Here is a 26,153-nt window from a genome sequence, read left to right on the forward strand (position 1 = left end):
TTTTTTAGTATTTGTTAGCCAAGCTTGCTACTTACTTACATAAAGTTTACTCAGAATTAAAGATTATTTGAAGAATCAAATAAAATGCCTAAAATTGTCAGTTTCATTAAAGGGTTAGACTTCATATTCAATCTAATTTGTTTTTTCTATTAATACATTTCCCCCCCATAGAATCATTTTTCCCATCCAGATATCACAATTGCCGTTAGAATCACTTCTTCACCTTACTCTTTTTGGAATTTTAAATCAGAGCAGTGGAAGTTCTCCTGATTCTAATAAGCAGAGAAAAGGGCCAGAAGCTTTGGGCAAAGTTTCTTTGCCTCTTTTTGACTTTAAACGGTAAGTGTTACTGAGTTGTAATGGTGAGTTACTGTGAACACCCCTGCAGTATCAGTATTGGCTAGAGAATGGAACGGGGAAAACTGACATTCATGATGAGATAATGAGTTGTCACCATTTCCCAGTGTGATTAAAAGAGGTCATTTCAAAGATACAGAGAAAACCAAAATTGTTCTGCTGTCATTTGAACATATCTATATGGGTTTTCAAAGGATTGTTTGCTGCTCACTGTTCCAGAAGAAAAGCAGCAGCCAATTCATTCTTTTTTTTTTTTTCCAATTCATTCTGTAATTGTCATTTATGAAAAGCATTATATTATTGACATAATATTCATGGTCTTAGACATTCTTTGATTAAAACAACAAAACTCATTTTCCATCTTCTCATCCTTTCCCCATCCTCCTCCTTTTTGAGTGTACAGCTGCATATTATTCCCTTCTCTTTACCTGACTGATCTCCCCTTACTGTTATGGGCCCCTGGCCTTTAATCTTCAGAAGTCCCGCATGTATGCAAAACTTACTGATCCTTAGGGTAAAAGAAATTCCTTTTGAGCTTTGTGTCTACTAATAGCCTTTGGGATAGTATAATCTACCTGGCTTTTCAGCTGACTGTTTTGATTATGTTTTAAGTAATAATATGTTCCTTGAGACCATGAAGTGTCTTCTAAAATGAAAAGAATGAAAAGAATGAAAATGAAAAGAAAAGAAAAATCATTGACTAAGTTTGGGATGCTTGATATAGAACATGGTAACATTTTGGAGAGTGATAATGGACATTATCATATTAGAGTATCTAAGTTCTGTAATCAAGCTACTGTGTTTAATAATAATATTACTGTAATAAACACATAGCATGCACTCTGTGCAAGCTATTAGTCTGAATGCTGTGTACATAGCCTTATATACCTCAGAACAACCCTATGAAGGTAGGTATTATTATCCCTTTTTACAGGGGGGAAATCAAAGTGGTTTGCCCTTGGGCACTTAGTTAATAAATGGTAGAACCGAGTTTGAATCTAGGGAATCTGGCCTCAGGATCTGCATTCTCAACATTAACCTATATTGCTATTCTCAGATTTATTTGATACCATGATACTTGTTTTGATTTTAAGTCCATCTTTGAAACCATTTTGGGAAATGATTTAATAATTGATCTATTTAACTTATAAGAGCTGCTGGAAGATCCACTGGAGAAGGGATAGGCTATCCACTCCAGTTTTCTTGGGCTTCCCTGTGGCTCAGTTGGTAAAGAATCCGCCTGTAGTGCAGGAGGGAGACCTGGGTTTGATCCCAGGGTTGGGAAGATCCTCTGGAAAAAGGAAAGGCTACCCACTCCAGTATTCTGGCCTGGAGAGTTCCATGGACTCTATACTCCGTGGGGTCACAAAGAGTCGGACACAACTGAGTGACTTTCACTTTAACCTACAATAAAATGATTAAAAAATATTCTTTCCCCATGTACTTAAATATAGCATTTTTTCATATATATGTTTTTCTTTTGTCTCTCCCCCTATATTTGAGAAGGCCATATATGATTTTTTAATTATATACCTTTCATTGGGCTCCAGTTTTATTTGACACCTGACATAATTCTGAACTGACTAACTCTAGAGAAGAGCAGTTAAATAGATTGCTATTAATGATAAATATTTAGAACTCCTTGCTAAATACAGTCCATAACTACTCTAAAACAGAATATTGGCCACATAAAGGAGGGGGATTGTGTTCTCAATTGTCTTTAATAAATAATTGTCAGGTAATAGTTAATGTGAGAAAATTAAATGTAATTGTGTCTATCAATTTTTATAAATGAGTCAGTTTTGAAAACCTTCATGCACTTGAAAGCAACAAGAGTCTGCTCCATTCAAGGAGTATTATCACTTTTTGCCATTTTATTTGCTTATTAATAAGTGTTTTTATTGAATAAATGACCTTTCAAGATTCAAAAGAGTAAAGGGAAGGGCAGTTGACTTCAGTTAGACAATTAAATAGTTTGCATGTATCCAGTGCTCAGCGGTTTAAAAGAATGAACTGATGTCATTAAGCTTGAGAGTTTGCCAAGCTGTGTAGTCAATCTAGATAATGTTAGGATTTAACATTCAAAAAATGCTCAGAAATTAAGAAGGAAGATTACTTTATATATAAATACATAGAAACTGTGTTAATGATTTAGTTGTGCTCATGTGCTATAGTGTAATGACCAGAAATCTTGGTCTTCAAATTCTTTTAAAATTAATTATGTTTAAGCTACAACCTGCATACAGCCTGATGAAGTTGTTACAAGAGTCAAATGATTTACAGGCATTTCAGTCAACCTCAGCAATAAATGAGTTCTTAACTCATTTTTAAATAAATGGAATTAAGCGTTTAACCTGTTGTTCCTTTATAGTTGAATCTCAGGATTACCAAATAATTGATGTGAGAAGGTTCTTTGTAGAAAAATTTCAGCTAATAGATGTAGAAAGAATGACAGAATATCAGAATTTTGCAATTTCTGTTGTTATTCAGTCGCTCAGTTGTGTTCGACTCTCTTCGACCCTATGGACTGTAGCATGCCAGGCTTCCCTGTCCTTCGCCATCTCCTGGAGCTTGTTCAGACTCATGTCCATTGAGTCAGTGATGCCATCTAACCATCTCATACTCTGTCATCTCCTTCTCCTCCTGCCTTCAATCTTTGCCAGCATCAGAGTCTTTTCTAATTGAATTGGCTCTTCGCATGAGGTGGTCCAGAAGTATTGGAGCTTCAGCTTCAGAATTGGTCCTTCCAGTGAATATTCAGGGTTGATTTCCTTGCTGTCCAAGGGACTTTCAAGAGTCTTCTCCAACACTACAGTTTGAAGGCATCAATTCTTTGGAGCTCAGCCTTTATGGTCCAACTCTCGCATCCATACATGACTACTGGAAAAACCATAGCTTTGACTAGATGGACTTTTTGCCAGCAAAGTAATATCTCTGCTTTTTAGTACACTGTTTAGGTTTGTTATAGGTTTTCTTCCAAGGAGCAAGTGTCTTTTAAAAAATTTCATGGCTGCAGTAACCATCTGCAGTGATTCTGGAACCCAAGAAAATAAAGTCTGTCACTGTTTGCATTGTTTGCCCATCTTCTTGCCATAAAGTGAAGGGAGTGGATGCCATGATCTTAGTTTTTGAATGTTGAGTTTTAAGCCAGCTTTTTCACTCTCCTCTTTTGCCTTCATCAAGAGGCTCTTCAGTTCCTCTTCACTTTTTGCCATAAGGGTGGTGTCTGCATATCTGAGGTTGCAATCCCTACTGAAATAAAAGATTTAGGACAGGAAATCTCAGTCTTGGCACTGTTGACATTTTGAGCCAGATGATTGTTTGCTGTGGGAGAATGTCCTGTGCATTGTAGAATTTTTGGCAGCACCTTTGACTTCTGTCCACTAAATGCCAGTGGTACTCCCTAGTTGCCAACCAAAAAGTATCGAGACATTGCCAAATATCTAGTGGAGTCAAAAGCATTCTTGGTTGACACTGATTTAAGTCAGTTCAGTTCAGTCGCTCAGTCGTGTCCAACTCTCCACGACCCCATGAACCGTAGCACGCTAGGCCTCCCTGTCCATAACCAACTCCTGGAGTTCACCCAAACTCATGTCCATAGAGTCGGTGATACCATCCAGCCACCTCATCCTCTGTCGTCCCATTCTGCTTCTGCCCCCAATCGCTCCCAGCATCAGGGTCTTTTCCAATGAGTCAACTCTTTGCATGAAGTGGCCAAAGTATTGGAATTTCAGCTTCAGCATCAGTCCTTCCAAGGAACACCCAGGGCTGATTTCCTTCAGAATGGACTGGTTGGATCTCCTTGCAGTCCAAGGGACTCTCAAGAGTCTTCTCCAGCACCACAGTTCAAAAGCATCATTTCTTCAGCACTCAGCTTTCTTCACAGTCCAACTCTGACATCCACACATGACCACTGGAAAAACCATAGCCTTGACTAGACGGATCTTTGTTGGCAAAGTAATGTCTCTGCTTTTGAATATGCTATCTAGGTTGGTCATAACTTTCCTTCCAAGGAGTAAGCATCTTTTAATTTCATGGCTGCAGTCACCATCTGCAGTGCTTTTGGAGCCCAAATAAATAAAGTCTGACACTGTTTCCACTGTTTCCCCATCTATTTCCCATGAAGTGTTGGGACCGGATGCCATGATCTTCGTTTTCTGAATGTTGAACTTTAAGCCAACTTCTTCACTCTTTCACTTTCATCAAGAGGCTTTTGAGTTCCTCTTCACTTTCTGCCATAAGGGTGGTGTCATCTGCATATCTGAGGTTATTGATATTTCTCCCAGCAATCTTGATTCCAGCTTGTGCTTCTTCCAGCCCAGCATTTCTCATGATGTACTCTGCATGTAAGTTAAATAAGCAGGGTGACAATATACAGCCTTGACGTACTCCCTTTCCTATTTGGAACCAGTCTGTTGTTCCATGTCCAGTTCTAACTGTTGCTTCCTGACCTGCGTACAGGTTTCTCATGAGGTAGATCCGGTGTTCTGGTATTCCCATCTCTTTCAGAATTTTCCACAGTTTATTGTGATCCACACAGTCAAAGGCTTTGGCATAATCAAGAAAGCAGAAATAGATGTTTTTCTGAAACTCTCTTGCTTTTTTGATGATCCAGTGGATGTTGGCAATTTGATCTCTGGTTCTTCTGCCTTTTCTAAAAGCATCTTGAACATCTGGAAGTTCATGGTTCACTAAACCATGGCTTGCTGAAGCCTGGCTTGGAGAACTTTGAGCATTACTTCACTAGAGTGTAGGATGAGTGCAGTTGTGCAGTAGTTTGAGCATTCTTTGGCATTGCCTTTCTTGGGGATTGGAATGAAAACCTTTTCCAGTCCTGTGGCCACTGCTGAGTTTTCCAAATTTGCTGGCGTGTTGCATGCAGCACTTTCACAGCATCATCTTTCAGGATTTGAAATAGCTCAACTGGAATTCTATCACCTCCACTAGCTTTGTTTGTAGTGATGCTTTCTGAGGCCCACTTGACTTCACATTCCAGGATTTCTGGCTCTACAGGAGTGATCACACCATCGTGATTATCTGGGTCGTGAAGCTCTTTTTTGTACAGTTCTGTGTATTCTTGCCACCTCTTCTTAATATCTTCTGCTTCTGTTAGGTCCATACCATTTCTGTCCTTTATTGAGCCCATCTTTGCATGAAATGTTCCCTTGGTATCTCTAATTTTCTTGAAGAGATCTCTAGTCTTTCTCATTCTGTTCTTTTCCTCTATTTCTTTGCATTGATCAAGAGGAAGGCTTTCTTATCTCTCCTTGCTATTCTTTGGAACTCTGCATTCAAATGGGAATATCTTTCCTTTCCTGCTTTCCTTTTTGCTTCTCTTCTTTTCACAGCTATTTGTAAGGCCTCCTCAGACAGCCATTTTGCTTTTTTGCATTTCTTTTCCATGGTGATGGTCTTGATCCCTGTCTCCTGTACAATGTCATGAACCTCCATCCATAGTTCATCAGGCACTCTGTCTGTCAGATCTAGTCCCTTTAATCTATTTTTCACTTCCACTGTATAATCATAGGGGATTTGCTTTAGGTCATACCTGAATGATCTAGTGGTTTTCCCCACTTTCTTCAATTTAAGTCTGAATATGGCAATAAGGAGTTCATGATCTGAGCCACAGTCAGCTCCCAGCCTTGTTTTTGCTGACTGTATAGAGCTTCTCCATCTTTGGCTGCAGAGAATATAATCAGTCTGATTTTGGTGTTGATCATCTGGTGATGTCCATGTGTAGTCTTCTCTTGTGTTGTTGGAAGAGGAAGTTTGCTATGACCAGTGTGCTCTCTTGGCAAAACTCTATTAGCCTTTGCCCTGCTTCATTCCATATTCCAAGGCCAAATTTGCCTGTTACTCCAGGTGTTTCTTAACTTCCTACTTTTGGATTCCAGTCCCCTATAATGAAAAGGACATCTTTTGGGGATGTTAGTTCTAAAAGGTCTTGTAGGTCTTCGTAGAACCATTCAACTTCAGCTTCTTCAGCGTTACTGGTTGGGGCATAGGCTTGGATTACCGTGATATTGAATGGTTTGCCTTGGAAACGAACAATGATCATTCTGTCGTTTTTGAGATTGCATCCAAGTATTGCATTTTGGACTCTCTTATTGACCATGATGGCTTCTCCGTTTCTTATAAGGTATTACTGCCCGCAGTAGTAGATATAACGGTCATCTGAGTTAAATTCACCCATTTTAGTTTATTTTAGTTCGCTGATTCCTAGAATGTTGACGTTCACTCTTGCTATCTCCTGTTTGACCACTTCCAGTTTGTCTTGATTCATGGACCTGACATTCTAGGTTCCTATGCAGTATTGTTCTTTACAGCATCGGACCTTGCTTCTATCACCAGTCACATCCACAACTGGGTATTGTTTTTGCTTTGGCTCCATCCCTTCATTCTTTCTGGAGTTGTTTCTCCACTGATCTCCAGTAGTATATTGAGCACCTTCCAACCTGGGGAGTTCCTCTTTCATTATCCTATCATTTTGCCTTTTCATGCTGTTCATGGGGTTCTCAAGGCAAGAATACTGAAGTGGTTTGCCATTCCCTTCTCCAGTGGACCACATTCTGTCAGACCTCTCCACCATGATGCGTCTGTCTTCGGTGGCCCCACATGGCATGGCTTAGTTTCATTGAATCAGACAAGGCTGTGGTCTTTGTGATCAGATTGGCTAGTTTTCTGTGATTGTGGTTTCAGTGTGTCTGCCCTCTGATGCCCTCTCGCAACACCTACCATCTTACTTGAGTTTTTCTTACCTTGGACGTGGGGTATCTCTTCACGGCTGCTCCAGCAAAGCGCAGCCGCTGCTCCTTACCTTGGACGAGGGGTATCTCCTCACAGCCGCCCCTCCTGACCTTGAATGTGGAGTAGCTCCTCTCGGTCCTCCTGCACTGGTGCAGCCACTGCTCCTTAGATGTGGAGTTGCTCCTCTCGGCTGCCACCCCGACCTCGGACATGGGGTAGCTCCTCTCGGCCGCTGCCCCTGACCTTGGGCGTGGGGTAACTCCTCTCTGCTGTGCTTTTGCGCTGTCCGTCGCCTCATGATTTAAGTAATGATTTATTAATGCCTGTTTAGGAACCATTGTGATTAACTTTGCTGGAACTTTATAATAAATGGTTTAGACTGATAACACTTGAACAAATTTAATTATCTTAACATCACAGAAGGAGAGACACACCAAACAGTGCATGCTTTATTTGATGCATCAGGAACTAGGAGTATACAATTCCAGCTGTAAAACATTACGTATTCTTGCCATATTACTAACCTTGAATCAGCTCAGTTCTTTAGATCTAAATATTACAGAAAACATAGGAGATAAAGGGACATGCTAAAATGATAGCAGAGGAAGGCCGTCAGTAAAGGATACAGAGAAGTTTTCACAACAAAAGACTTGGATTATTTAACAAGTAACAGGATAAAAAGGAACAATGTATAGGTTAAAACAAGACTTGGTAAACTTTCTGTAAAGAGAACTAGACAGTAGTTGAGACTTTTGTAGGTCATGTAGTCTCTGTCGCAGCAACGAAAGCAGTGATAGGCAACATGTCAAAGAGTGAATGTGGCTTTGTTCTAATACAGGTTAACTTACAAAAGCACGTGACAGTCTGGAATTTGACCTTTGACTTAAAAGATACTTAAAAAGACATATCACCCAACAGACATGTTGCACCTGCTTGTATCCTAATTCAAACCAGCTATTAAAAAATTTTTTTAGAGGCAATCAGAGAAATTTGAATGCTGACTGTATAGCTGATCCCTTTTCTCAATGTATTAACTATTTGGCTGTCGTGCGTCTTCGCTGCTGTGCACAGGCTTCCTCTAGTTGTGGTGAGCAGGCGCTGCTCTTGTGGTACGTGGGCTTCTCATAGCAGTGGCTTCTGTTGCAGAGCACAGGCTCTAGTTGTGTGGGCTTCCGTAGTTGCTGAGCCTGGGCTTAGATGCCCCATAGCAAGTATAATCTTCCCAGAATAGGGATCAAACCCCTGTCCTCCCTGCATGGGCAGGCGGATTCTTAACCATTAGACCACCAGGGAAGTTCCTAGCTGATAACTTACAAATAGCTATTTTTAATTATTTTGTTGTGATTATGTTTAAATAACAGTATTTATCATTTAGAGACTCATAAAAGTATATACAAATAAAATAATATAATCAGAATTTGCCTTCAGATAATCTAGCTGAGGGTGAGGGTGGCTCTAGAATAGATAGAATATAATGTCGGAAGATCTTTTTTTGGCCACCCTACATAGTTTGCAGGGTATTGGTTCCCCCACCAGGGATTGAACCTGGTCCCCTGCGGTGGAAGCACAGTCTCCTAGCTGTCAGGGAATTCCTGTGCCAAAAATTTTAAAGCTGTTAACCTGCTAGAGAAAACATAAACTGGAGTCTAGTTTTGGAAAGGATATTTACTGTATGAATAAAATGAAAAAAATTTGATGAAGCTTATAGTTTCTTCCTTTTATATATCATGTTATTTTTCAGAAATTTCATCTGTGGAAAGATATATCAATATTTTTATTGGTGAATATTTCTAATTTCAGTAGATTATAAATTGGTAGTTTAGGGCAAGTGTCAGCGTACTCCAGCTCACTGCCTGTTTTTTGTTTTGTTAGAACACAGCACACAGTTTTAAAATGTATTATTCATGGCTTCTTTTGGCCCTGTAATAGGAGAGTTGAGTCTGACAGAGATTATATAGCCCAGCTGCTACTGCTGCTAAGTCGCTTCAGTCGTGTCCAACTCTGTGCGACCCCATAGACGGCAGCCCATCAGGATCCCGGTCCCTGGGATTCTCCAGGCCAAGAATACTGGAGTGGTTGCCATTTCCTTCTCCACAGAAGACCCCAAATATTTGCTGTCTGGCCTGTTATAGAAAAAGGTTGCTGACCCTTGGTCACGAACAGATTAAACTTCTCATCTCGAACAATCAGTACTTTGACACAAAGTAGATACTAGTTTCTTTGACATGTGTTTTTATTCTTATGGTAGAATTCAAGGAGTGGTTATGAAATCCAAACCACCACCTTGAGATATGTTTCTCTGTAGATGATGTTCAAACACTGTCCTATTTATAGAAGTTGTTTTGGGGACAGGTGACTCTGAGACTTTACCCATCTTTTCTTCTGTCCCAAGCCCCATTTCATCTTCCCTTCTTTTGTTCTAACTTCCATACTTCAGTACATTTACCTAAAGTGAAAATACACCATAGACAGTGACTCCTTCTAATATGTTCTTTCTATATACAGGATACTTAATAAATATTTGATTATTAACATTTTTAATACATTACCATGTGTTGTGAGTTTTTAATTAATTATTAAAATGAAAACCACAGTATTCTTCTGTTTATATTCATGAAGGTTTTTAACATGTGGAACTAAGCTTCTGTATCTTTGGACTTCATCACATACAAATCTTATTCCCGGAACAGTCCCAAAAAAAGGATATGTGATGGAAAGAATAGTATTACAGGTAATGATATTTCTGACACATGGAGACGTTTAAGTTTGAATTTCTTCATAAAGAATATATGTATACCATGGTCTCAGTTGTTACTAAAGAAGTCTAATTGATCTTGTTTAGATCTTAGGGTCTGTATTTAAGTGTTAATAAGCCATTTCCTATTTCTGAGAAATAGTAAAAGATGCACTTATACCAGTCCCACAAATATATGTGCTATTGAGAAGTACTGATAATGGTAATCACTCTTAATAAAAGGACAGAAGCATTAATTTAATATTTGATATTTTCACCCTATTTGCTAAGACAAATCAAAAATGAGTAAATGTAGCAAATATGTGGACTTTTCAGCTGTAATTTGATCAATTTCTATTGATTTTTAAGGTTGATTTTCCTTCTCCTACATTTGATATCATTTATACTGCTCCTCAAGTGGACAGAAGCATTATACAACAACATAACTTAGAAGCTTTGGAAAATGATGTGAAGGGGAGACTTCTTGGTATTCTTCACAGAGACTCATCACTTGGGTATGCTCCTTTAATTCTCTTGCCTGATTGTCTCTTACAATGTAAAGTTCAAGTTAATGGTTTATTAAATGTCCTGATTTAGTTCATGATTTAGCAGTGTTCCTGATATGGAAAGTTTTCTTTTTCTGTTTTTAGTTGTATAAAAAGACTGTATAACTGCATAAAATTTAGAAATTTGTATAAGTCAAACTTTCTGTGTAATCAAATGCAAATAACAGATTGGGGACTATAACCTATTTCCTTAATATATGAAGAATCTTTTTATGTAAGTAGAAAAACCGACAACACAGTGGTAGACAAAGAATATGACTAGGTTTTTCTTTGGAAAAGAAATACAACCCTTTTAAATGTCTGAAAAAAATGTTCAGCCTCTCAGTAATCAAAGAGTTTTAAATTAATTCAAGCTACCATTTCACATGTCAGATTGTTGAAAATTAAAATGTCTCATTATATGAGGTGTTGATAGAATATAGAAAAATAGGAATTAAACTGTTGGCAGAACTCTTAAAAGCTTTGGGAGAGCAATTTGGCAAAGTCTATTAAGGTCACAGTGTCCATAATCTGTGACCTAACAATTCCACTTCCAGATATAGTATTATTTTAAAGAAAACCCTTTTATATTTGCTTGTGGAGACAAGAATATTTCTTGCAGTATTTATTTGGGTTGTTGTAAAATGGATATACACGTTCATTAATGGGTTAAATTATGGTACATTTATCTAACATCACTATGTAACTATTAAGAATGAAGTTATGGCTGTTATTAATATATAAGATATTAAATGAAGAAAGCAAGTAGGATAGTATGTATAGTGTGTTCAGTTCAGTTCAGTCACTCAGTTGTGTCGAACTCTTTGCAACGCCATGGACTGCAGCACGCCAGGCATCCCTGTTCATCACCAAATCCTGGAGTCCACCCAAACTCATGTCCATTGAGTCAGTGATGCCATCCACCATCTCATTCCTCTGTCGTCCCCTTCTCCTCCTGCCTTCAGTCTTTCCCAGCATCAGGGTCTTTTTCAGTGAGTCAGTTCTTCTCATCAGGTGGCCATAGTATTGGAGTTTCAGCTTTAGCATCAGTCCTTCCGATGAATACTCAGGACTGCTCTCCTTTAGGATGGACTGGTTGGATCTCCTTGCAGTCCAAGGGACTCTCAAGAGTCTTCTCCAACAACACAGTTCAAAAGCATCAATTCTCGGTGCTCAGCTTTCTTTGTAGTCCAACTCTCACATCCATACATGACTATTGGAAAAACCATAACTTTGACTAGACGGACTTTGGTTGGCAAAGTAATGTCTCTGCTTTTGAATATGCTGTCTAGGTTGGTCATAACTTTCCTTCCAAGGAGTAGCATCTTTTAATTTCATGTTATCATTAACATAAAGGAAAGAGAATTTGATATCTACACCTTTGTATATGCTTCTATAAAAATAGACTAACTCTGAAAGAATATACTAGGTGAGGCAGTTGCCACTGGGAGAGGAACTGGAAGGAGAGAAACCTAATTGTGTGCCTTTTTGCAATATTTTAATTTTTTTCTTCATATTCCACAGGTAATGAATACATTTTAGTTCACTGCATGGATTATAAACACAAAGGTAGATAGATGGGTAGTGAAATAGTGAAATATTTCACATAAACATTTGTCATTAAGAGTCAATTGGAATCTCCAAAACAGATTTTTATTTTGAATATTCCTCAAATGAGCTCTGTATTCATTGTCTAAAATTTTGTAGTAGTATTTGATTTTGACATGACTTTTCATCTTACTTGTATAAAATGATAAAATCCTTGCTTTTAGAGTAGGTTCTCCTTATTCAACTCTAATTTCTAGTGCCTGGCATCTGGTTAGAGCTCAATAAATTTTATTATGCCGAATTATCCTTCAGTTTCTTAACTAAGACTCTTCTCTCAAAGTAGAATGATTTCTTTCTATCCCCCAAATTAGGGTAGATTAGTGGTGTTTGATGAACATTCTGTTTTTCTATCCCAAATTAGTATTAATGATTCTACCAAGAAGTGGCTGTCGTAAAAGGAATGCATTTCTCCTTTGTATTTTTAATCACTGAGATTATAACTGTCATTATGGTATCACTGAGAAGTAATTTAATTGTATTATGTATTTAGACTTTCTAAAGAAGATAAAGCCTTTTTGTGGGAGAAACGTTATTATTGCCTCAAACACCCAAATTGTCTTCCTAAAGTACTTTCAAGTGCCCCAAACTGGAAATGGGTTAATCTTGCCAAAACTTATTCATTGCTTCAGCAGTGGCCTCCATTGCATCCACTGACTGCCTTGGAGCTGCTTGATTCAAAGTAAGTTAACTGTGGTTGAATTTATTTTTTCTGTTTTATTGTTGTCAATTTTTCTGGCAAGATATTATTTACAGGATTAGTTCCCTTTGTTTTAATGTGGAAGCAGTGTAATATAAATGTGTAAATGCATATTTCTATACACATCTGTGTTCAGGTTATTAAAAAGGGATGTCATATCATTGAAAACTAATCTAGAGAAGTTGTAAATTTTGAATAATTTGTTTTATGATATGGGTCAGAATTTATTTTCATGATCTTAAAGTTTTCTAAACAGTCACAAAATTGGATTTGTCTATAGGACAATATGATTTTTTCCTAAGAAAAAAGATGAAATACATTGCTTTTCAATAGCTATTTGAGCTTTCTTTGTCAGGAATGAATTGAGATTGTGTCTTCAGGGAAAACAGGTTCATTAGAAATCATCGTCAAATCTTGATTTTGTGGTATGCTTCTAGATTTGCTGATCAGGAAGTGAGGTCCCTGGCTGTGACCTGGATTGAGGCTATTAGCGATGATGAGCTTACAGATCTTCTTCCACAGTTTGTGCAGGTAAGTTTTTTACTAGGTTATCTACCCTTCTTATGCTCTCTCCAGTTTTTATGAGTAGGGAGGGATCTTGCTAAGGGATCTCATTTCTGTTTTGATTAAAAGTATTGAATACTTTTGTTCAGTGGGGATGTTAAAGTGCGTTGCATTTGAATTTAGTGTGAAATTTTTTCTACTATTGTCAGCTGCCTTGCTTGAATACTATATATATATATATATATGTACCTAGAGACTTGAGGTTTTCTTTCCTTTTTTTTTTTTAAATTGGCCACTTAAACATAGCTAATAATGTTAATCCCAAGTCAGTGTACTTTTCTGCCTGATTTCATTAATTTCACCTAAATTAATTAATGTTTCATTTTTCATTAGTATCATCTTTCCTCAACAAGAGTAATCCTTGATTTATATAGTTTATATTTTGATAATTTTATCCTAACAATGTAGTATGGGTTTGACAACTACTGATTCTTATTTTTCTTTGCATGTAGGCTTTGAAATATGAAATTTACTTGAATAGTTCATTAGTGCACTTCCTTCTGTCCAGAGCGTTGGGAAATATACAGATAGCACACCATTTATATTGGTAAGATTTAAATTTTCTTAAGTACTTTATTTCTGTTCCTATTATTTGTGCAAATGACACTCAAAAAGTCTAAACAGTATGCTCAGACTATTTGCTGTTGATACCAGATGTTTTATTGAAGTGACTATTGTAAAGAAGCTAAGTTTTTATGTATTTAGAAATAACACCAGAAGTAACAGAACCCTCTATTGCAGAATTACTTGGCATGTTAGATCTCTGTAATATTGAAAGAGTTTTTCTTGCTTGTATAGCTTAAAATTAATTCCTAGATACCCCAAATTAAACTTTTTAAGCTGATTTTTGAGAGACATTAATCTAGGTCTTGAAAGTGGCTGACATAAATATTTTGCTGTATTAGGCTCCTCAAGGATGCTCTGCATGATGCACAGTTTGGTGCCCGATATGAACATGTTTTGGGTGCTCTCCTCTCAGTAGGAGGAAAAGGACTCAGAGAAGAACTTTTGAAGCAAACAAAGCTTGTACAGCTTTTAGGAGGAGTAGCAGAAAAAGTAAGACAGGCTAGTGGATCAGCCAGACAGGTATGTACCCACAGAGAGAACATAAATGTTTTGATGTTAAAGACTCTTCGCAGTGCTGACAAGTTAAGCTTTTATTCTTTTTCAGTAGACATCCAGCAGAACTTACCTATGCTGTCTTAAGCAGATTAATTCAAAGGTTGCTTAAAATCTATTGGAAAAGATTTTAAATCCTAACTCAGTTCCCTTTCATTTCCATGCTTATTAAGTTCTTTCCGATCAAAATTGTTCTTTTGAGTTTGTTTCGTATTGTTTTGCTTTCTCACTTTTTTGTGATTGTAAAAGTAATAAAAATGTATGAATTGATGCTACTGTTGAAGAAGTTCAAATGGATAAGCTTACAAGCTTACAGAGTAAAAAATTAGGACGTTTCCAGTTTGGGTTTTTCCCTGTGGGTATCTTCTTCATAGTTTATATCCTGCTTGGTCATTTTATATGGCTTTACACATATATACACTTAAGTGTATATACAAGTTTTTGGAGTTAAAGAATTATAATTATAGAAACATATATATATATACATATGGGGTTGTTTGTTGTTTTTTTTTTTAGCTAAAATTCACTATTTTAACCAAAGTGTACAGTTCATTGATTGTTAGTACATTTATAGTGTATTGCAATTACCACCACTATCTATTCCAGAATATTTTCATCACAACAGAAAGAGAGCCTATATATACCACAAACCCCCTCACTCCTTATTCCCTTCTCCTCCCAGGTCCTGTTAAGAGCTAATATGTTTTCTATCTCTATGGATTTACCTATTTTGGACATTTCATATAAATGTAATCATGCAGCATGTGGCCTTTTGTGTCTAATTTCTTAGCCTAATGTTTTAAAGATTCATTTATATTCTGGCAGGTGTATTTAATAGTGTTCCATTGGGTAAATAATAGCACATTTTCTTTATCCATTCATCTATTGATGGACATCAAACTTGTTTCTATTATGTGACTATTGCTGAATAGTGCCGCCGTGAATATTTGTGTGTAAGTTCTTTGTTTGAACATCTGTTTTCACTTTGCCTAGAATTACTATATCATATAGTAATTCTATGTTTTTTGAGGAACCACTGAACTGTTTCCTAAAGTAGCTTCACCATTTTATAATTCTGGTATAATACTTGTAAGGTATGAGGGTTCAGTGGTAAAGAATCCGCCTGCTAATGTAGGAGATTCAGGAGACATACGGGTTCAGTCCCTGGGTCGGGAAGATCCCGTGGAGAAGGAAATGGCTACCTACTTCAGTATTCTCCCCTGGAAAACACCGTGGACAGAAGAGCCTGGCAGGCTACAGTCCATGGCTTCCCAAAGAGTCGAACATGACTTAGTGACAATAACAAAAAAACAAATGAGGGTTTCATTTTCTCCATATCCTCACCACAATTTATTTTTAGTTTTTTTAAACTATAGTCATCCTAGTGGATGTGTAGTGGTATCTCATGGTAGTTTTGATTTGCATTTGTCTAATGACTAATGATTTGGAGCTTATTTTCATTTGTTTATTGGCCATTTGTATTTCTTCTGTGGAGAAATTTCTAAGTCCTTTTTAATTGATTTGTCTTTTTATTGTTGAATTGTTAGAGTTCTTTATGTATTCTGGACACTATCAGATACACTGTTTGTAAATATTTTCTCCCATTTTGTGTATTTTTATTTCCTTCGTAATGTACTTTGATGCACAGAAGATTTTAATTTTATGAAATCTAATTTTTTTTTCCTTTTGTTGCTTGTTCTTTTACTATCCTGTCTAAGAATTCATTGTCAAATCCAAGGTCACAATGATGTACACTTAGGTTTTCTAGGAGTTTTATAGGTTCACTTTTAAAAAGTCTTTGATCCATTTTGAGGTTATTTTTGTTGTTATTTGTTTGCTTTGTTCTATGAGCTAAGAGTCCCAACTTCATTCTTTTACGTGTGGTTATCCAGGTGTTGCTACACCATCTGCTAAAGGAACTGTTCTTTCCTATTGAATAAACTCAGCACCATAGTTGAGAATCTGTTGACCATAGTTGTATGGGTTTATTTCTGGACTCTCAGTTCTGTTCCATTGATCTATATCTCTGTCTTCACACTGTACTTTTTTCATTACATAGCTTTGTAGCAGGTTTTGAAATCAGAAAGTGTGAGTCCTCCAACTTTTTGTTTTTCAAGATTGTTTGGCTGTTTGGAAGTCCCTTATAATACTATATGAATTTTAGTATCAGCCTTCCCATTTCTGCAAAAAGAGCAGTTGGAGTTTTGATAAAGATTGTGTTGAATTTGTAGATCAATATTTGGGAAATATCACAATCTTAGTAATTAATAAGTCTTTTAGTTCATGAATGTGGGATATCTTTGATCTTTAATTTCTTTTAGCAATAATGCTTTTTTAATTTGTAAATTGCTTTTTTTTTTTGACTTGGAGAATTCATGTCAGTACATATAATTACACTTTTTGTTTCTTAATGAGAACATAGTATTACAAGGTATGGTAGCATAAATTATGAACCATTACATCTATGCAGGTTGTTTATACATTTTTCTTTTCCTGAACAGTTCTGTGATGAACTTGAATGTGTAAGTGTTTGCCCTTTTGCTAGTATTCCTTTATAGGATAATCCTACAGATGAAATAATTCAGTCAAGAGCTAATTCATTTTCAGTTATAATAGTTTATATTAAATTACAATATCAAAAACAAAAATTAACCAGTGAAGACTCCACTCCCCACCAATAGATTATGAAAGTATCTATTTCTGACCCTGTTCCCAGCACTGGATGTTATCTTAAATTTTTCATGTTAGATAAAAATTGGTATCTCGTTATTATTTAATCTCTATTTGTTTATTTGACTGTTAGTATTAACAAATATGTTAAATATGAGCATATGTACTTCCCCCTTATGTTTATAGTCTTTGCTGTAAATTTTATTTTTATAGTAAAATTAACTTTCTTTAGCAACAGCTGTTTTTGACCACATGACAGTTGGGCATTTAAAAAATTGGGTCCACATCATGCTTTTGTTGTCTGAAAAATAGGTCTTCATTTTCATTATGTACTTAAAATATCAATTTCTTTAACTAGGTTGTCCTCCAAAGGAGTATGGAACGAGTGCAGTCCTTTTTTCTAAAAAGTAAATGCCGTCTTCCTCTCAATCCAAGTCTTGTGGCAAAAGAATTAAATATTAAGGTGACATAAAATACTTTAGTTCATATTACATTTTCAAATATTGTGTAATAAAAAGGCAGGTGGGCAGCTATGCTTAAGGCAAATGCAGTACATAGGTTGGTTATAAGTGCATAGGTTGGTTATAAGTACTTCTGGATGTGTGTTTATGTAAGATCTGTTTTTATCTCAGTATATGCTTATCTAATTACCATTCCTGAACAAAAAAGGAGAATGAAATTATTTATTGACTTGAAATAAATTATTTTTGCTATGGTATAATAGTTGCATATGTTATAATTCCAATGGTAAAACTCATCAGTCACAGGTAGGCAGTTTTTTACCTTCCTTGTGAATGGCCATGTGGACTCTTCAAAGGTTTATAACACTTTTTAGAGTCATTAAAAAGTAGTTGTAATATCAAAATTGAGTAATTGTATTTTTAATTGGGCTAATAATAATACAAATAATGGATTTTTCTCTAACATGAGTTCAGCAAAAGCAACCAGTTAATTCATCCATTAGAGTCTGTTATTTTGAAAGTCTCAGATTTAATTTTTTTAAAGTTGACATATGGCTACTCTTCATTGGACTATAACAGGGGGTGACTGGGTTGTATGTATGTCACTGAAGGTGGGGGTAGTGGGGATTACATTTTCCCTTTGGATTTTGTTTGTTGTTTTTTTAAAATTACTCTCACAGTCTTAAATTAGTTTTTTAACCAGTTTAATTTTAAATTTGATGTCTGCTAATGAGTTTGTTCAGTTTATTTTCATTTCCGTATTATCATTTTAATGCTTAACGTATTGTATTTGTAGTCATGTTCCTTCTTCAGTTCTAATGCTGTGCCCTTGAAAGTCACAATGGTGAATGCTGATCCAATGGGGGAAGAAATTAATGTCATGTTTAAGGTGAGCAGAATAAGGTGACTTTGTTTGTTTGTAATTTAAAAATTCTTTTCTCAAATTCCTTTTTGAGAATTGGAAAAGTAATTTTATTTAGTGTTTAATGAAATTGAATAGCTGTGAAAAATTATTACTGCTATAAACTGTCTCCAAATGGATTTGGGAACAAGTGCAACTCTGGGCTAGAGCTGCTGCATATGGCCATCTTATGCTAGTTAAGTATATCACAGCTCCAGGTAGTGCCCTTCACCCAGAGTATGATGTAAATGGTACACCTTAGAGATGTGCAGAGTGAAATGGCAAAACTATGAACTGGCACTGTTTTTGAAAACATGTAACTTACCTGTGGAAACCTGTTACCAATCAGAGCTTCCAGGTGCGTGGTAAAGGGGCACCAGTAAAGAATCTTCCTGCCAGTGCAGGAGACTTAAGAGACATGGTTCGATCCCTGGGTCAGGAAGATCCCCTAGAGAAGGAAATGGCAACCCACTCAGTATTCTTGACTGGAAAATTCAGTGGACAGAGGAGCCTGGCAGGCTACAGTCCACTGGATCGCAAAGAGTCAGACACAACTGAGCATGCACACACATGCATTAGCAATCAAAGTTTTCTCTGTTGCAGTCACAGTTAGTATTATTTTTAGGAAAGAATGTAGAGATTTAGTTAATTCAATGAGTTTGATTAGTCAACCACCTTTGATATATATAGCAAGTTCCCATATACTCAGATCTGGTTTTGGACTCCATTTTATTTTACTGATGTCTTTGCCTTTTCCTAAAACAGTCTCATCTTTTTGAATACAGTAATTTTGTATGTTGTAATTTTTTTAAGGCAAATTAACTCTTTTTTTCCCCCCATAATTTTCTTGGCTCATCTCAAAAATGTATTTATCATTAATGTGTTTTTAAACTTATTTTATCCAATTTAAGAAGAAAATGAAAACTTGATGTAATTCCAGTTGGAATTCATTTTTGGAGAGCTAACTTTTTTTTAAAGTAAACTGATCATTGTAGATTCATAGTTCACTTTAAGAAATTACACAGAAATCCTGCATACCCTCTACACAATGATATTATCTTATACAATATTACAGTTAGGATGTTGACATCGATACAGTCAAGATATGAAATATTTTGATCATCAAAAAGATCCCCCATATTGCCCCTTTAAAAAATTGAATATAATACTTATACTGTAAAACCCAGTCTTTTAAAGTGTACAGATCAGGAAATTGAGACATAAAGAAGTTAAGTAACTTTCTCTGGGATGCTGCAGAAGAATAAAAAGATGGTTCAGTTCATTTTATTCTTTACTCTTTTCTCTATTCCCTTCTCCCTACTCCTCCCCCCTTTTTTATATGTAATCTATTAAGGCTTTTGGAAATATACAAGTTTCATTTTGCTTCCTTGATTTCAAGGTTGGTGAAGATCTTCGGCAAGATATGTTAGCTTTGCAAATGATAAAGATTATGGACAAGATCTGGCTTAAAGAAGGACTAGATCTGAGGATGGTAATTTTCAAATGTCTCTCAACTGGCAGAGATCGAGGTAAATCTGTTAGATGTAGTCTTTTTTTTTTCCCTTGGATAATGCTCAGAGTGTTCATGCTCACATGGTCCTGATGCTGGTCTGTGATCTCAACCATATCACTTTGCTTTCTCAGGTTAGAATGTATAGTCTTTATCTTATCAAAAGGAAATCAGGTCAGAGACTTCCCTCATGGTCCACTGGTTAAGACTCTGCCTTTCCTCTACAAAGGGGCACAGGTTCGATCCCTGGTCAGAATAATTCCTCAAAAAGGGGGCAATCAAGTAAATTTTAAGAATTCTTGCTGATATTCTATAATAACCCAATGAGTAGCCCTGATCTTGCAAGATAGTACGTCTTGTAAAATAGAAGTCACTTTATCAAGAGAGATTCCTTAATATGAGTCTGTCATTTGCTTGGATTAGTTTTTCTGTCACCATACTTATTTCATATAGTTGAGCTCTTTTCTCTTATGGAATTCTGTGTAATTTTGTAGGCAATGAACTTCCTCCTTTTTATGTTGTTTCTAACACAAGGCTTACCTTGTGCCTTGCCTTGTGCTAAAGCTTTGCATTATCTTTGTGTTATCTTTGTGTTTGCATTATCTTTGTGTTATCTTTCTGTGTCCTTATTTTTCAAATGAAGAAACCACGTTCACATGGTTAAAAACTGAAGTTTTTAACAAGCACCTCAGCCTAAAATAATCAGTGTATAGTAATCCTCCCTTCTCCAGGTTCTGCAGTTGTCTTTAATACTTACCAGACATTGCGTCTTCTCTGCTAGATTCATTTTAAGTTCCCTTAGAGGATAATTGTACTTTGTATCATTATGAACTTTTATCCACTGTTTTGTACATAGTAGTTTGTATGTGTATGTGTTTGATAAAGAAATTAGAAATTTGTATGTATATTAAAAATTTGATTAATCATACTCATAAAATCGGGATGCAGATATTCATTGAAAGAGCATGTCACTGTGAACTATAAATCAGATGATGTAATTAAGCAACATAAAAGATTCAAATGAATTCACTCTGCCATGTGTGACTAGACTACTGGGATTATAACCTGGCCCTGAATGCTTTCTTTTGAATGCCTTCTTTTGGAATGGCCTGGAAACCTTAGCCTAGTCCTTTCTTCAGAGCAGGTCTCTGTATCTGTATCTTTATTCTATATACACATATAGTAAAATATCCATATAGCCTGTAATAGAATAAATTGGAATCCTAGTTTTCACCCACACCTCTTGGCAGCCTGGCCCCAGAATATAACCATTTACATAGGTTTCTGAGACTACTTTTTTTTTATTTTTAAATTTTTTTTGCCATATCGCACAGCATGCAGGAATCTTAGTTCCCTGACTAGCGATTGAACTTGTGACCCCAGCAGTGAAACTCTGAGTCCTAACTCAGAGAATTCTCTAACTCAGGGAATTCTCTTTCTGAGACTATTTTGTGTATGTTCCAACATACATAATAGTCTTTTTTTTAAACACAAAAGGTACAGTTCTCTATGTGGATTTGTGTTTCAAGACATATATTTTTGAGATTTTTCTACATAAGTACAGCATTTACATTTCAGTAAGGAAGAGAAAACATGTACCTGAGACTCAGACACATCACAAAGACCATCTTAATCTGTTCTTCCCTTTGAAAGGGCTTCCTATACTCTGAAACACTCTTACATTGCCCAGATACATGCTATAGAGAAGCTTCTTTTGTGCTGAAATGGGACAGCATATATCTTATAAGTAGCTTTATTAGTGGAATCAGTTTTACCTAGTTTGTAATTAAAATTGTTACTCTTTGTGGGGGTAGCACATGGATATACAGATATAAAGTCTCAAATAGTCAAATTCAGTTTTATATCTTGGGTACTTTTGAAAATAAAATTGATTTTTATATTGATAATTTTGATTGTTCACACTTCCTAGTATGGGCTGCCAGAGTTGATTTTTTTTAAATGATTATTCTTAACTGGTATCTTATGTCAAACATCAAAAGCTGTGCATTTGCAGGGATACATTTTCACATGTCTTAATGTTTTGTTGCTAAAGGCATGGTGGAGCTAGTTCCTGCTTCAGATACCCTCAGGAAAATCCAAGTGGAATATGGTGTGACTGGATCCTTTAAAGATAAACCGCTTGCTGAGTGGCTGAGGAAATACAACCCTTCTGAAGAGGAATATGAAAAGGTAATTAACTAGTCTCCATATTCTCAACTGCTTTCATTTTCCAGCTCTTGTGACTAGTCATTCAGTTTTAAGTTGTGAAAACAGCATTTTTCTCCAAGTAAAGAAAAGAATAAAAAACAGAATGCTTTTAATGGCAAGGATCTGAGTGAAACCAATACTAAATTACAAAAAAAGATAAAAATTCCAAACATATATTTAGAGGCCAGCAAAACCAGAGGTATTTTTATAACACAGACTGTTGTATTTCATGAAAATATGTTAATAGAAGATTGTGAAGAAGAAATAGAAGATTCAAGCTCTCTGAGCTTGAATTCAGGTCCCAAGTCACTGACAAACTATAAGAATCGGTTGACTTAACCTCTTGTGCATCAGTGATCTTTGCTATAAAACAGTATAGTATATATTATGACTGTAAAAAATAATGTATAAGATAATTGTGAAAATTAAATGAATTAATATATGTAAAGCACTACATAAAATAAATTCTATAATTGATATTCTTCCTGTAGGAGGCATCAAGTTTTTGTTTATTATACTTTTGAATTACATAATAGGAAAGGGAAATCTCTTAGCACATAAGGCTTCTAACAATCCTAAATTGATCTAAGAAAGACTCAAGAACACTTTTAATGGTGATACAGTTTTAATGGTGATGCATGTTTGTGTGTATATGTCATATTGAATTTATTTAAAATCTTATAACAAAAGAATGATGTAAATACTATTTACACTAATGTAAATAGTATGAGTGTGTATGTAGAGAGAGACTAGTGCAATGCCTGGTTTGTGATAAGTGCTGTGTAAACATATGCTCTTACCATCACCATTATCATCACTAATAATGTCTACAGAGTTATGGAATAAAATTAATCCCTTGAGCATGTAGTGCCTTATGATTTTCACTCAGAAATGTGGTGTCTTGAGAATAAATGCATGTGCTTTTAACTCAACATTAATAAAATGAAGATCATGATATCTGGTCCCATCACTTCATGGCAAATAGAAGGGAAAAAAGTGGAAGCAGTGACAGATTTTATTTTCTTGGGCTCCAAAATCACTCAGATGGTGATTGCAACCAGCAAATTAAAAGATGCTTGCTCCTTGGAAGGAAAGCTATGACAAACCTTGGCAGCATACTAAAAAGCTTTTTAATCACTTTTAATCACATCACTTTTCCCACCAATGTTCATATACTCAAAGCTACAGTTTTTCCAGTAACTATGTATAGATTTGAGAGTTGGACTATAAAGAAGTCTGAGCACCAAAGAATTGATGCTTTCAAATTGTGAAGCTAGAGAAGATTCTTGAAAATCCCTTGGACTGCACAGAGATCAAACCAGTCAATCCTAAAAGAAATCAATCCTGAATATTCATTGGAAGGGCTGATGCTGAAGCTGAAGCTGCAGTACTTTGGCCACCTGATGTGAAGAGTCAACTCATTGGAAAAGACCCTGATGCTGGAAAAGGCTGGAGGCAAAAGGAGAAGGGGGCAGTGGAGGATGGAATGGTTAGATTAGTATCACTGACCCAATGGATATGAATTTTAGCAAACTCTGGCAGATGGTGAGGACAAAGGAGTGGGGTGTGCTGCATTCTGTGAGGTCGCAAAGTGAGTGAACAACATGTGCTTTACATTAAAATGTGCATTGTATACAATTGTATCCTTCTACGTGAACTTCCTGACGTTCAAGCTGGTTTTAGAAAAGGCAGAGGAACCAGAGATCAAATTGCCAACATCCGCTGGATCATGGAAAAAGCAAGAGAATTCCAGAAAAACATCTATTTCTGCTTTATTGACTATGCCAAAGCCTTTGACTGTGTGGATCACAATAAACTGGGGAAAATTCTGAGAGAGATGGGAGTACCAGACCACCTAACCTGCCTCTTGAGAAATATGTATGCAGGCCAGGAAGCAACAGTTAGAACTGGACATGGAACAACAGACTACTTCCAAATAGGAAAAGGAGTACGTCAAGGCTGTATACTGTCACCCTGCTTATTTAACTTCTATGCAGAGTACATCATGAGAAATGCTGGGCTAGAAGAAACACAAGCTGGAATCAAGATTGCTGGGAGAAATACCAATAACGTCAGATATGCAGATGACACCACCCTTATGGCAGAAAGTGAAGAGGAACTCAAAAGCCTCTTGATGAAAGTGAAAGAGGAGAGTAAAAATGTTGGCTTAAAGCTCAACATTCAGAAAACGAAGACCATGGCATCTAGTCCCATCACTCCATGGGAAATAGATGGGGAAACAGTGGAAACAGTGGCAGACTTTATTTTTGGGGGCTCCAAAAGCACTGCAGATGGTGACTGCAGCCATGAAATTAAAAGACGCTTACTCCTTGGAAGGAAAGTTAAGACCAACCTAGACAGCATATTCAAAAGCAGAGACATTACTTTGTCGACTAAGGTCCGTCTAGTCAAGGCTATGGTTTTTCCAGTAGTCATGTATGGATATGAGAGTTGGACTGTGCAGAAGGCTGAGCGCCGAAGAATTGATGCTTTTGAACTGTGGTGTTGGAGAAGACTCTTGAGAGTCCCTTGGACTGCAAGGAGATCCAACCAGTCGATTCTGAAGGAGATCAGCCCTGGGGTTTCTTTGGAAGGAATAATGCTAAAGCTGAAACTCCAGTACTTTGGCCACCTCATGCAAAGAGCTGACTCATTGGAAAAGACTTTGATGCTGGGAGAGATTGGGAGCAGGAGGAGAAGGAGACGACAGAGAATGAGATGGCTGGATGGCATCACCGATTCGATGGACTTGAGTCTGAGTGAACTCCGGGAGTTGGTGATAAACAGGGAGGCCTGGCGTGCTGCAATTCATGGGGTCGCAAAGAGTCAGACACGACTGAGCGGCTGAACTGACTGACTGACTGATGTGATATTATATTATTAATTTAATCCCTAGGACAGGCGGGGCTAACATGAAAGTTCTTCCAGCTTTGAGAAACTTGATGATGACACATAGTCACTAAATGGATGACAAAGCACATTCATTATATTATTAGATGTTTAAAGATACAAGTTTACTTTCTTTACACGTCATTCCTACACGCCAAAAAAGGAAAAAAAAAAATCCTTTATTTAGATTAATCTTTGTTCCAGTGTTAAACAGCTTGTGGTAAGGAGCAGAGCCTGTGAAGAGCAGGGTTCCAGAAACGTGATGCTTAAAAGATGTTCCAAGGCACGTTATACCCTAAGTAGAGACTGGCAGAATCTCTACCTGCTGTGAAACAAAAGCTAGACAGAAGGGGCAATTACTCTTAGAAGGGTGTTTACTTTTGAAAAACTGGTATCTGTTACCATAACCCAGTTTACAAACTATTGAGAAAGTAGAATAGAATTGTGTTTTCAATGAGTGATAAATTACTTTAATCTTTGTAACCCTGCCTCCTTTAAAAGTAATCTTTTTCCTAAGATAATTTTATTTTCCCTTTATTTTTCCTTCCTAAGATAATTTTATCTTTCCTAAGATAATTTATCTTTATTATAGGCTTCTGAGAATTTTATCTATTCTTGTGCTGGATGCTGTGTAGCCACCTATGTTTTAGGCATCTGTGATCGACACAATGACAATATAATGCTTCGAAGCACAGGACACATGTTTCATATTGACTTTGGAAAGTTTTTGGGCCACGCCCAGATGTTTGGTAGCTTCAAAAGGTACTACTATTGTTATTATTGCTAAAGAAAATAGAGGCACTTCCTATTTCACAAATTAATGTCCCAAACTATTATCATATAAAATAAGCTATAAGGATATATTGTATAACATACAAAATATAGCCAATAGTTTATAATTATAAATGGAGAATCTTTAAAAATTGTGAATCACTTTATTCTATACCTGTAACATAATATTTTATATCAACTAAACTTCAGTTTTAAAAAAATTTTCTTGCTGTTCTTTGCCTTGTTGCTCCCTTTCAGCATAACTAGGGATGAAAAAGGCTTTAAAAGATGAGTTTACCATGTAATAGAGAAGAATGTATATGTGTGTGTAACCTTTGTTGAATGAATTAAGGTCTATTTTGTCTTATCTAG

General features: G+C 36.4%; 1 protein-coding gene across 2 annotated transcripts in view; it reads left to right on the forward strand.

Moving 5' to 3' along the window:
• The window catches only part of PIK3C2A (phosphatidylinositol-4-phosphate 3-kinase catalytic subunit type 2 alpha), a 114,145-nt gene that overhangs the window by 77,432 nt on the left and 10,560 nt on the right, over positions 1–26,153 (forward strand). For both annotated transcript variants that reach the window (XR_011445942.1, XM_069554235.1), the window contains exons 13-24: positions 172–339; positions 9,724–9,835; positions 10,208–10,353; positions 12,482–12,670; positions 13,126–13,219; positions 13,705–13,799; positions 14,158–14,338; positions 17,400–17,504; positions 18,299–18,391; positions 19,803–19,932; positions 21,967–22,103; positions 25,603–25,772. Coding sequence is in view for 1 of the 2 variants with exons in the window: in XM_069554235.1 (XP_069410336.1) it covers positions 172–339; positions 9,724–9,835; positions 10,208–10,353; positions 12,482–12,670; positions 13,126–13,219; positions 13,705–13,799; positions 14,158–14,338; positions 17,400–17,504; positions 18,299–18,391; positions 19,803–19,932; positions 21,967–22,103; positions 25,603–25,772 (1,620 nt within the window). In the remaining variant the exon portion in view is untranslated. The remainder of the gene's footprint in view (positions 1–171; positions 340–9,723; positions 9,836–10,207; positions 10,354–12,481; positions 12,671–13,125; positions 13,220–13,704; positions 13,800–14,157; positions 14,339–17,399; positions 17,505–18,298; positions 18,392–19,802; positions 19,933–21,966; positions 22,104–25,602; positions 25,773–26,153) is intronic.

The sequence above is a fragment of the Ovis canadensis genome, chromosome 15 (genome assembly GCF_042477335.2).
Source record: "Ovis canadensis isolate MfBH-ARS-UI-01 breed Bighorn chromosome 15, ARS-UI_OviCan_v2, whole genome shotgun sequence".
NCBI classification, from domain to species: Eukaryota; Metazoa; Chordata; class Mammalia; order Artiodactyla; family Bovidae; genus Ovis; species Ovis canadensis.